Below are 13426 nucleotides of genomic sequence, written 5' to 3'. Positions count from 1 at the left end.
TTAAAGCTCTTGAGAAACAGTTAATTTAAGTGGTGCCATATGTCATAACATAGTTTTCATCTTCATTAATTTAAAAGGATTAAAAAAAATATTCACAATAATCTGAACAGCAAATAAAGATATAAAATATTAAGAAAAATAATAATCCTTTAAAAATATATAAATATATTTTTAAGAAAAATAATATTTTTTTATTATTAATAATATGATATTATTTATTATACTGAATGTTTATATACTGAAAGTCCAGGATATACAGAAGTGTTGAAAATCCTTAGTGACTTATTTTCACGATTTCCCCCAATTCAAATCTAAATAAATAAATAAATAAATGAATAAATAAATATTATCTGAAGAAAATCATACTATGACAATTAATATTTGTCTAGTAAATTATTTTGAAAAATTAAAAAAAAATTGTTTATTTTTTATTTTATTTTATTTTTTTACAAAAAATGAATGGTGCTATTTTTTGTAAAATAGTTTTCAGCAGTATTTGTATCTTCATAAATTTCAAAGGATAAAAAGGAAAATTTAACCCAATTTTAAATTAGTTTAAACATAGCGCAATTGGTCACAATTGCATGACTTTTATGGATGATGCACTATTATTTTGACCAGAAGTGGTAGTTTTTAACACTTTAATGATGGATTTGTTTATTACAAGCACACAGCTTTTGCTTCAGAAGATGTTAATTGATCTACTGGATTATTGTGATGTTTTTATCAGCTGTTTGCACTCTCATTCTGACGGCACCCATTCACTGCAGAGGATCAATTGGTGAGCAATTGATGAAATGCTACAGTTCAGATAAAGAAAGAAACTACATCTTGGATGGCCATTTTAATTTTTGGGTGATCTGTTTCTTTAAAAAACATCTCTCATATGTGGTTTGTGAGTGTGATTTCCTTTCAGTGGTTGGTAGAGAATCGCCCTCTTCAAAACTCTGAATTACAGTTCATCTTAAGGCCTGTTTGAAAGCAACCAGATTTCATCTTTCCAATGTATTTTAGTTGCGGAAATGACAAAGATCATCCAGCATCTTATCTGTAAGTATATTATTGAGTAACTTGATTGACTGATTTATCTTATTTTTATGTTTGTATGTGTTTATTTCATTTTGTTGTTATTGCAGGTCTGCTAGTATGGTGTCAAGCTGTAGAAACGCTAACAAAACTAACAAATTTGGGACAAAATGTGTCCATAAACTGTGATCTAGAAGAAAAAGAGATTTATTGGATGCTACTGAAGCTACCAAATCCTCCAGTTATGATACTGCGGTTATTTTCAACTTCACCAACTCCTTTTTACTACGATAATATTACACATTTCAGATCTAAATATTCAGTGCAACCTAAACATCATCTAGTCATAAGAAATGTCACTACTGATGAATTAGGTGATTATTACTGCATGACCACAGAAGCACCTCCAAAATTCAGCAGCGGCATCAGACTTCACATCATTGGTGAGTGACTATTTAGTAATTAGGCCTTATGGATGTTCAATGCTTTGTTATTTGAATGTAAATCTATTTTTTACAGAACCAACTAAATTACCTAACTATCAGAATCACACTGTGGTGAAGTTTATTGAGCAGATTCAGAAACCATGGATGATTATTATCATCATATCTGGTCTGATGCATGGTGTTCTGGTCTTTGTGGTGATTGGTGAGTTCTGTTTATTAATATAATCTCATGTAATCTAATTTAATCCCTAAAATATGACAATACTTATCTTCTCATGTAGGTTGTTCGCGTTGCTACTCTAGAGAAAATGTAAAACATCAAGAAGCAGATTTCGAGCAGACTCTTCGCAAACAACTTAAAGAGCCAAAGACCATGGTAAATTATGCAAAACTGTCTTTTTTGATTTACATTTATTTAATTATTCATTAAGATTCTTTTATTCCTTATCAATGTTTGGATCATAAAACACATACTGTTCATATATTTGTAAATGCTAATACTGTTTGCCTTTTGCTCTTTCAGTATACTGAGGTGGTCTTCTCCCAGATGCATGAAGAGTTGAAGAACAAAACCGGTGCTTTTCACCTGAAGCCAAAATCCTAAACAGGAACACTACTGCTGTTATAAATGTAAATGTTCATAAAACATGCCCAATGAATAAAAAATAACTAAGACATAGACATCAGAAATGAACTTCTCTCTCTTTTTTTAAATAAACAATGGAATCATCCACCTACTAGATGATTGCTAGCCAAACGCGTCTTTGAGGCATTGTGGTTGGCCTTGGACAGACCACAATGCCTCAGTAAAGTTTTCCACACATGGTCACCTGATCACCAGTGAACTGCAAAGCCAAGTGGTTTAACCTTTAACCGTATGAAACTTGTTTAGTTTCGTAGATATGTAGATAGTATCCACAGATGTAGAAATGTAAACAATCATGTAGAAACAACAGCAATCATTTTGTCAAACTTCTAAAAGGCTGCTGACTGCAATGCCATTCTTTTTTGCAGAAAATCATGTGACGGCAATATGTTTAAAGCAGATGTTCAAGGGTGAACCACCTGTTAAGAGAAAGATGAGACCGTATGAGTCATTATTTCTCAAGTGGAACTGTTCTAAGTACTGGACTTAACACTTACCACTTAACACTTACCTGAGCTAAACCACACGGGAAACACTTCTGCTAAGGAGAGTCATAGGTTTGCATGCACATATTTGATGCTGATTATCTTTTAGGAGATGCAGTAAACTTCCAACACATGTATAACATAGAATGTGTAGATATTTATATTTATTTTTTACAAAGTAGATGGAATTATATGTAAAAAGTCAGAAATTAAGCTGCAAAATTCTCGTGTTGCTTTCCTGCACACAACAAAGTCACACCACTTACAGGAAGTCAGCTTGAACTCTAACCACATTTTGGCCATTTTGAAAGCCAAAAGACAACTAAAAGTACTATACTGGTACACTCAACCCCCATATCTGACCATTTTGGCCATTTTATTAAACCTTTTCGGAAGTTTCATCACTCTACTAAAATGTAATATGCTCACTGACATCATCTAGTCATCTATTTTCTAAACCACTTATGGTGTAACCATATAATGTAAAATTATATGGTTTCTAGGACCTATCCCAGCATCTCATGTCATAGGTAAGGAAACACTGGATGACTGACCAGCAGAAGGCACCATATTAAAGTGTAATTTATTTGTATTTTAGCTCCATATATTATATAGATTAAAAGTGATCCACAGAAATATTTATTAAAATGAATTAGACACTTACCAAGTTCAGCCCCCGGTCAGTCAACATTGCCGAAGACACCAAAAGAAAGTACAGCCATGAATGAAGCTTACCTGTGGAAACATACTTAGAAGAAAAAAGCCATTACACTTTTACCAGGCAATGTTGTCAGTTGACCTTTTTTGCAAAAATCAACAGCAAACAAGTTTAGAACACAGTCCGAGAGCTTTCTGACCCTGCATAGACAGCAACACAACTACCACATTCAAGGCCCAGAAAGGTAAGGACATTGTTAAAATAGTTATTGAAATATCAGTGGTTCAACCTTGTTTTACGAAGCTACGAGAATACTTACAAAAATAACTTCTCTTTCAAAAATTTCTTCTCTTCCGTGTCAGTCTTTAACACATTTACAAGAGTACCATGGTGCATACATGTGCATTTCTCTGCTTGCAGCTCATCTGGGTTCTACGTCAGAACACCAGCTCCTGCGTCAGAAGCACCACACGGATGTGTCATGATACTCTCATGAATGTGTGTTGAAGACTGACACGCAAGAGTATCAATTGGTGAATAAAGTTGTTCTTTTTGTTTTGCACACAAAAAGAAACTTTCTATTGTTTTCTTTGCACACAAAAAGTATTTTGGCAGCTTCATAAAATAACGGTTGAACCACTGATGTCACATGGACTATTTTATCAATATCCTTACTACCTTTCTGGGCCTTGAACGTGTCAATTGCATTGCGCTTTATACAGGGTCAGAAAGCTCTCGGATTTCTTCAAAAATATCTCAATTTGTGTTCCGAAGATGAACGAAGGTCTTACAGGTTAGGAACAACATGACAGTGAGTAATTAATGACAGAATATGCATTTTTGGGTGAACTATCCCTTTAAAGTGGATCAGTGATTGTGTGATGTGATGGTTCCTCACAACCAGTTGCACTCTGAAGCTAAGCAGGGTTGAGCCAGATTGGTACCTGGGTGGGAGTCCTACCTGGTAACATCAGTGTTACTGGTGTAGGTAATAATAAAGTGCTCACGGTGATGACATCATGGCACATACTATCCCAGTACACCCCTCTTCTAGTGATGAAATTGTGATGGACTGTATGTTTGTGTGAAGTCCTCTAGGCAGTAGGTATTGTCTTTTGTGACTTTAGATTTCAGAATGGTCTATTTATGCCAGGTCCACACAGATGTTGTCTTTAAAGAGGACTACTTCAGCTCTGCTCTTCAGCTCGGCTTCTGGAGACCCAGTGTCCTGCAGAGTTCAGCTCCAAACTCAATCAAACATACCTGAACTAACAAGGTCTTCAGGATCACATGAAAATTACAGGCAGGCTGGAACGTATCTGAAACAGTGGGTCTACAAAAAACAGCGTTCATTACCCTTAGCTAAGGGCACAATTTGGGACAAGACCTTGAATAAAAAAGATATTGTTCTTTGGAAGAGATCCTGACTCTCTGCATTCTCTGAGAAATTGCTTGTCACTGGAGCAATGCCCCAAAGGTGACCTGTGTACCTTTGTATGACATGCACCAGTCTGTTCATAACCATACGCTCCATCAATTAGCATATATTTGATGTTAACGCTTTGAGTCTGTAGTTAGTTGGCTGCGTATGATCCTTGCCTGGCTTTGCAATAGACACTATAATACCGTGCTTCCAGTCAGCTGGTAAACTTCCTGACTCCCACATCTTGTTAAAGAGACTCAAAATAATATTAAGTGACAAATCTGATAATCATCCTGTTTGTCTGACATGTTCTCCCAGAAGGATTGTCGTTTTGTCACATAAGTTTTGGCGAACTCCAGTCTTGCTTTTTTATGCCTTTGTGACAGTAGTGGTGTCCTCCTGGATCTCCTACAGTACCATAGCATCCCTTTTCATTCAGATGGCGACGGATAGTATGAGCTGACACTGTTGTACCCTGTGTCTGCAGATCAGCTTGAATTTGTTTGGAAGTTAATCAGGGTTCTTTATCCAACATTCGAACAATCCTTCAATGAAATTTTTTGTTAATTTTGCTCTTCCGTCCACGTCCAGGGATGTTAGCTACAGTGCCATGGGCTGAGCCTTGAGATTGTCCATGTTTTTCCACATTTGTTTCTCTTAAATCCACAGACAACTCTTTACACTTCTTTCTTTTCTCCATGCTCAGTGTGACACACAACACAAAGGTTGAGTCAACTTTTCTCCATTTTAACTGTTTACAAGTCTGATTACTATACTACTCACACCTGTTACTTGTCACAGTGTGTCTAAATACAAATGGCAGGAGCATTACATACTCGAAAAGCAATTATTTCTTACAATTTTGACAAGGTGCCAATAATTTTGTCCAGTCCATTTTTGAGTTCTGTGTGAAATTCTATCAAGTTTGACTTTTCTTCTGTTTTTTTTTGTGTTGTTGCAGTGCAAACAAAAACAATAAGCATGTGAATACCAAAATATTTGCAATTAGAACAATTTTCTGAGAGAAGTGTTGCATTTTCTTGTAACAGAATTACAAGGTATTTTTGGCCATGACTGTATTCCCACTGGCCATGTGTCAAGAGTGTTTCAGTACCTATGGCAGAAGACCCTGGGATACATTCCAGCATCCCTGCTACCCTACATAGGGTATGTCTTGCAGAATGGATGGTTGTATTCCCTGGGAATCAAACCTATGACTTTGGTGTTGCTAGCACCATGCTCTACTGTTTGAGCTAAAGGATCTACTACTATTTAGAACTCAGTTATAGGAACTAGCCAGCATGGTGGTTCCCAGAGAACCAATTTCCCCCTCAAAATGTTTTCCTGGTTGCATTCGCATTGGCGAATGTGGCTGACAGCAACATCTTTATTTGTGGCATTTACAAACGTTGACAACTGGTGAACAGAGGACACCATGATCGAAGGTGTGGTTGTAAAAAATCCCATGGTGCTTCTTGATAAGAGCACACGTGTGCCTTTGGTCTCCTGGCCAAATTGATGTTTGGTTTCAGTGGAAGTATCCACACAAAGAGCTATAAAAATGTAAGGACGTTATTATACCTGGCTTCTGTTTCTTTTTTTCATATCCCTCATCTGATATAGATGTATTCCAGTCATTTGTGTTCATTCTCTCTGTGTAACATGTTAGTGGCCCTTTGACAGATGGCTGACATTGAATTTGTTTGCTATGACGGGCATGTCTAGTTGAACAGGAAACAAGTTGAGATAACGATCACATTATGCAGTCTCCAGTATGCTCTTTGGTAAAATATTATTTTGTTAATTCGCCTGGAAGGCTATCAATGTATACGTGTGCTAATGCACAATAAATAGTTCTGTGTCTATTGATGTTGCTGCTGGTGCCACTTTGGAGTCGAGAGTTACTCAGACTGAGTATTGTTCTCTAAGAAGGAATCACTCACCTCTCGCACTTTGTCTCATACCATGTCAATCCACTTTCTGACCAATACCACTAACTCTGGAATGAACAATATCACAAGTCTACGAAGTAGAGCTGGATCAATTTCAGGGGCTCTGATCCTCTGCCTTTTCCTACCCATTGGCATCTCTGGAAACCTCTTGATCATTTGGAGCATCCTGGCTCGAACCCGCCAGCGTTCCATCACAACCCTCCTGATCCTCAACCTCGCTTTTGCGGATGGATTTTTGATGCTTTTGATGCCTTTCTTCATTGTTTATTTGTTCCAACGCAGCTGGATTTTTACTCTGCCACTGTGCAAGATTCTGCTGTACCTTTGCAGTACCAACATGTACGCCTCAATATTTTTGATAACGCTAATGAGTCTGCACAGGATGGTGGCTGTAGTGTGGTGGAAACATGCTGGTGTCCTGACAGACCGGAAGGTGATGATTCGGGTGTTGGTGGGACTGTGGATTTTTGCTCTCGGAATATCGGTACCAAACTCTGTTTTCTGGACCACTTTCTCGAGTGAGCAAGAGCCAAAGTTTTTACTGTGTGCTTGTAAACATCCACAGCCACGAGATGTGAGTTATGTTTGCCAGATAAACATTTACAAACTTAATTAGTAATATTTAGTAACAATTAAAAAGAATAGTCACTCAGTGTATGCATAGCAGTGTGGGGCAGTATATGTAAATACAATACTTACTTATGTTTATTCTTTTGTAGCTCAGATGTTTACTTTTGCTATTTTTTTTTTTAGGTATTTTTAGTAGTGTCTCAAAATACAATAGCACTGTTTTAAGCAGGATTTTTACAACTGAATTGCACATGTAGCCTCACAACTGGGGTTTCTGATGCAGTTGTCATATTTTAGCCAGTTAGGCTCATTGGAAATACATGCCTCTGTATACATTTCTGCAAATGTACCTATCTGTACGAATCACTGCAGTTTCCAGTTAAAATGAACACTAGAGGCAGTAAAACTCAGACAACTTTTATTCTTTTTCACACAAAGTTTGATTTACACACAGTTTGAGTTTTCATTAACAAAGCCTAATTTTTTTACAGTTACTTGCAGAATATTATGTTATGGCTGATACTTCTGAACATTGTCGTCACATATACAGCTTCGTATGCATGAGTTTTCTAATTCAGTAGGTTTGCTCGGTAGCTCACGTGACATGGCGTTGCACTTGAGCGATGAAGAGCTCAACTTTATCCACATGATAAAGTTAAAAAAGCACAGTTGCATCAACAAATGCGTTTTTATGTCACTTTTGCATTTGTTAACCCTAAAACTGGTTAGGTTTAGGGTTAGGTTTGGTGAAGGGGATATGTCCAACACAACAGAGCATTAACCTTTAGTAACAATACCCGGATACTTGAGTTCTGAATAGCCGCAACAGGTACCTCAAACAGCGTAATAAAAAGCAATGCGTGCCTGCACCAACATAATAAAAACGTACCACACTCACTTTGAAACTACCGCAAAACATACAGTAAGGTACGTAATTACGGTGTTGCAGAAATGCATGTAGAGGCATGTATTTCAATGAGCCTGGGTTGATTTTAGCTTCTGTGTTTCCAAGTGGAAGTTGTCATAGAAGGGTAAATACTAGTGTAAACTCCACTACTATGTCTTTTCCTGTTCTGAAGACAAAAATCATTAACAATATTAATGTCCTCTCCAGCTACAGACACACATATGGCTAATATAGTAATAATTACCTGACTACTTAAAAACCTGGGCCTGTATTCACAAAACATCTAAAGGCTAAAAGTAGCTCATACCTTGCTGATTTAGGGGAAAAAGTATTTCACAAAGTGTTTTAGGACTAAAACTAGCAACTAAATCTGTGAAATGTTAGGAGTAGTGAAGAGTCTAAGTCACTAAGACTAAATCCCAAACTATCCTAAAATGGCTGTTGCCAGCAATCTGCCTCAGAACGTAAACATTTTAGAAAAATTTGATGATAGTGACCTTTTATACAGGTATCACCTTAAAACGTTGGGGGTATTATGACTGTTGTAGAACTTGTTAGAGACAATTTTCCTTTCATTATATAGAAGGTGATCAATTACCAGTAGAGAGCAACAGACACCATTACAGCTACCATTAAAACCAGTACAATTCCCATTATAAACAGTAAAAACATTCCAAATTTTGTGATGGTTTCTATTTTTGAAAAATGGGCTAAAATGGCTGTTGCTGGCAATCTGCCTTGGAACATAAACATTTCAGAAATTTTATTGGCACACGTTTATTGACACATGTTTTCCCATCCAACGTTTTTGGTTTTGGAGGTTATCCTAACTGTAAATTTTCCTCTGATTATGTCCTTGTTTTTATTAACAAGTTAATGTTCATTAACAAGGCAAGAATAACAGCTGTTCTTGTGTCCAGTTTGGTTTTCTTTTACGTTTACATGTCTTACATGATTATTCTATTCTGTTAATTAAAAGGGTGTTTATATGCATATTGCACAGTTGTGCCTTAGGCTGGCCACAATAAAAGACTCAGCTCATCTGCATGCTCGTCGTCCTCATTAGGATCTCGACCTGACTGCAGTTCGACGTCGTAACTGACTTGAGTGAGCAAATGCTCACATTCAATGGTGTCTGGCACTTTGGAGAGGTGTTCTCTTCACGGACGAATCCCAGTTTTCACTGTACAGAGCAGATGGCAGACAGCATGTATGGTGTTGTGTGGGTGAGCGGTTTGCTGATGTCAACATTGTGGATCGAGTGGCCCATAGTGGCGGTGGGGTTATGGTATGGGCAGGCATATTATGGACAACGAACACAGGTGCATTTTATTGATGATATTTTGATATTGTGAGATACTGTGACGAGATCCTGAGGCCCATTGTTGTGCTGTTCATCCACGACCATCACCTCATGTTGCAGCATGATAATGCAGGGCCCCATGTTGCAAGGATCTGTACACACCTCCTGGAAGCTGAAAACATCCTAGTTCTTGCATGGCCAGCATACTCTCCGGACATGTCACCCATTGAGCATGTTTGGGATGCTCTGGATCGGCGTATACGACAGCATGTTCCAGTTTCTGCCAATATCCAGCAACTTTGCACAGCCACTGAAGAGGAGTGGACCAACATGTCACAGGCCACAATCAACAACCTGTTCAACTCTATGCGAAGGACATGTGTTGCACTGTGTGAGGCAAATGGTGGTCACACCAGATACTGACTGGTTTTCGGACCCCGCCGGACCCCCAAATACAGTAAAACTGCACATTTTAGAGTGGCCTTTTATTGTGGCCAGCCTGAGGCACACCTGTGCAATAATCATGCTGTCTAATCAGCATCTTGATATGCCACACCTGTGAGGTGGATGGATTATCTCGGCAAAGGAGAAGTGCTCACTAACACAGATTTAGACAGATTATATAAAAACATTTACTGCTATTTAGGAGAATTCTTAGTGGTAAGATAAATGTTTTTGAAGTATGGGCCCTAATGGATAAACCTCATGGTTTTTCTATGTATAATGCATACCACTTCAATGAACAGTCTGTGATCAAACCCAATCTACTAGAATGTCTCATTCTTTGAGTTATTACCAGCTATGTAAATATCTATTAGTAATCGGGTAGATGGCTCAGTCAGACTCAAAAAGGCTTCATGCAGAAACCTCAGTTGAGCTCAGTTTGAATGAAATGATGATGTGATTGAAAAAGTTGGTGTAAACCTGGATTTTTTTCCATTAACAGAAAAAAATGAGCAACTGGTCAGTGGACGATACTGAATATTTACAAAATAAAAGCTTACAGGAGATTTACATGTCAGCTTTTTTTTTCAGATATCAAGACAAAAATGAATATTATACTCATGGTAGCTCCAGTGACATTAACATACTCTCATATCATACTGTTTTAAATGTGCGAATATGCTGAAGTTTAATGGTTGGGTTTATAAAAAACTTTCAGAGTCTGAAATCGGATTGGATTCATTCTGATTGCCAAAAATTCAGAAAATTAGTGCATATAAACATACTTACTAAGAAGTCTAAATCAATCATTACTAATCTTCAAAAAATTATCTTGAAAATGAACTTTAGATGAAATGAAGTTCCAAATGTAGATTTGGGAGGAGCCTAATCATTCAGTCCTGTCAATCACAACCCGGGCTTATTGGAAATATGTGCCTCTACTGTATATACATTTTTGCAACACTGTAATTACATACCTTACTGCACGTTTCACGGCAGCAAAATGTTAAGAGAGTGTCACTAAAACCTACATTCAATACGTGTCCGTGGCACCATTTTATTATGATGATACAGGTACATATTGCTGCGTTTTTTTTTTATACTGCTTAAGGTACATATCGCAGCTGGCTGTTCAGAATTCAAATATCCGAGTAGTGTGACTAAAGTCTAATGCTCTATCTTGTTGGAAATATCCCATTCACCAAACCCAACCCTAAACCTAGCCGATGGTGTTAACAAATGCAAAAGTGATACAAAAACGCATTTGTTGATGCAGCTGTGCTATTTTAACTTCCTTATGCAGATTTGAGCTGTTTTGTCAAACCGTAGTTTCACAGGGTTTGTACCGGAGCTCTTTCATTACTCAAGTGTAACACAGTATCGGGTGTGCTACCGAGCAAACCTACTGAATTAGAAAACTCACGCATATGAAGCTGTATATGTGATGACAACATTCAAAAGTATCAGTTTTGAAATCACGCCGGATTGTTTTGAAGCCATAATTTAACATTCTGCAAGTTATTGTGTGAAAATTAGGTTAATCAAAACTTTGTGTGAAAAAGAATAAAAGTTATCTGAGTTTTACTGCCTCTAGTGTTCATTTTAACTGGAAACTGCAGTGATCCATACATATAGGTATGTTTTTTTCAGTTTTGCAGAAATGTATATAGAGGCACGTATTTCCAATGTTGGTCAATCATCATTATGAGCTTAAATAAGCAGCAGTCCCAGATAGCACACGTACATCTGCAAGATGTCTGTTAAAGATCACTTGATCTGGAAGCATCTGCTGTGTACAAACATCTGACAGACATCTGTAAGATGTCAGTTTTACATACGTACTAAATCATAAACATCTTAAAGACATCTAATAGACATCTACTTGACATCTGATAGGAAACGTCCTATAGACATATTGCAGATGAGTAAACAATCTAAAAAATACATCTTGCAGATGTAAATGCAGATGTCAAATAGACATCTCTGAGATGTACCTGTGCTATCAGGGGTCATTACGCCATCCCTCCACCTCCCCATCTCCTCCTCTATTTCTGTTATTCTCCCTCTGTGCAGTACAGCAATGGAGGGGATGAACTCGGAGCTCAAGTCGAGCCTCGGGTTCAAGTCTCTGTTGAGGACTGCAACCAACTTCGTTTACCATTAACTATCAGGACTGGATGGGCAGGCGAACTCATGAAATGATGGTTTAGTGGTTATTCTCATGCTGTCATATATGACCTCACTCTGTTTTAGGTGATGCTGCACCACTGTTTGGAAATTCTGCTGGGTTTCTTAATTCCGTATGGGCTGATCATAAGCAGTTACGTGTGCATCCTGCGCAGAATTCGCAAGACACGGTTTCGTAGGCACATCCAAAGTGAGAAACTCATCCTGGTGATTGTCATCACCTTCGGCCTGATCTGGCTTCCTTTCCATACCATGAATATGGTGGAGGTGTGTGACTCATCTCAACTTGGATAACCTAGTGGGAAAACATAATTTTTTTCTGAAACTTCTGTTATTAATTACACACCCCCAAGTCGTTCCAAACCCGTAAGAACTTTGTTCATCTTTGGAACAAAGATTAAGATACTTTTTACCAAATCCGAAACTTTCTGACCCTGTATAGCAACACAACTGACACTTTCAAGGCCCAGAAAGGTAGTAAGGACATTGTTAAAATAGTCCATGTGACATCAGTGGTTCAACTGTAATGTTACAAAGCTACAAGAATGCTTTCTTGTACAAAAAGAAAACAAACAATGACTTTTTTGGATGAACTATCCCCTTAACAAACTAAATATTTTAATTATAACATTTTACAAATATTTATAATATTTTTATTTTTCAAAGTGTTTTTATGCATGAATATTCACCTTTAAAATGTGATCTTCATATCTGAGAGCTTGTTTGGTTGACTTTTCTGCACAGATTGCTGTGATTTTTCTCCCAGACGATTCCCGTGCAAAAGCCAGGTGAACTGATCACTCACACACACACACAGAAATTATCCTGAGTTCTTTCATTGTGTGTATAAAATAACTTATTTAATATCTTAAAAGCAACTAATTTATCCTCTTTCTCACAGATTAAATCAAATCTGGCTTTCATTCCGAGGCTTCAGCTCCAATATCACCTTCGTCAGCAGCTGCATAAACCCTGTTCTCTATACCTTCGCTGGAAAGTCATACATTAAACGTGAAGGCCTGGCCTTCATGGCACGGCTCTTTGAAGGCTCAAGGATGGAGTCCATGCAGAAGAACCAGCAGAATCAGAAAAATCAAGATGAAGAGAAAAAAGAAGAGGATGACCATCTAAGAGACAAAGTCTGATTTCACCAGTAGTGCTAATGCTTGAGTATTAAAGTAGAGAAATGAGAAGAGGCTACAGTCTTGTTGAGCTTATTTTTGGCATTTTTTCTTTATGTGTTTGTATAGGTTAGACTAAATGATGCTATTACTGGGAAACAAAAGGACATAATTTTCACTTAAGTGAAATTACAGAACCTCTTTCTTTAAGATGAATGTCAAAAAAGTGCCTTGATGTGGCTTAAGTGTCCAAATACT

The 13426-nt window shown here is 37.4% G+C and overlaps 1 protein-coding gene across 1 annotated transcript; it reads left to right on the top strand.

Annotated features, from left to right (window-relative positions):
- The first annotated feature begins 924 nt into the window (after positions 1-924).
- On the top strand, positions 925-13194 carry LOC127154157 (leukotriene B4 receptor 1). Its single transcript, XM_051095565.1, has 8 exons — positions 925-1050; positions 1137-1469; positions 1546-1674; positions 1754-1848; positions 6617-7210; positions 12114-12316; positions 12561-12570; positions 12923-13194. Exons 1-8 carry the CDS (start codon positions 1023-1025, stop codon positions 13190-13192), a joined length of 1662 nt encoding a protein of 553 aa, XP_050951522.1. The 5' UTR covers positions 925-1022; the 3' UTR covers positions 13193-13194.
- Positions 13195-13426: the final 232 nt, after the last annotated feature.

This window comes from Labeo rohita, chromosome 22 (assembly GCF_022985175.1).
Source record: "Labeo rohita strain BAU-BD-2019 chromosome 22, IGBB_LRoh.1.0, whole genome shotgun sequence".
Classification (NCBI taxonomy): Eukaryota; Metazoa; Chordata; class Actinopteri; order Cypriniformes; family Cyprinidae; genus Labeo; species Labeo rohita.
Note: the sequence above shows the minus strand (reverse complement) of the source record. Positions and strands in the feature narration are given on the sequence as shown.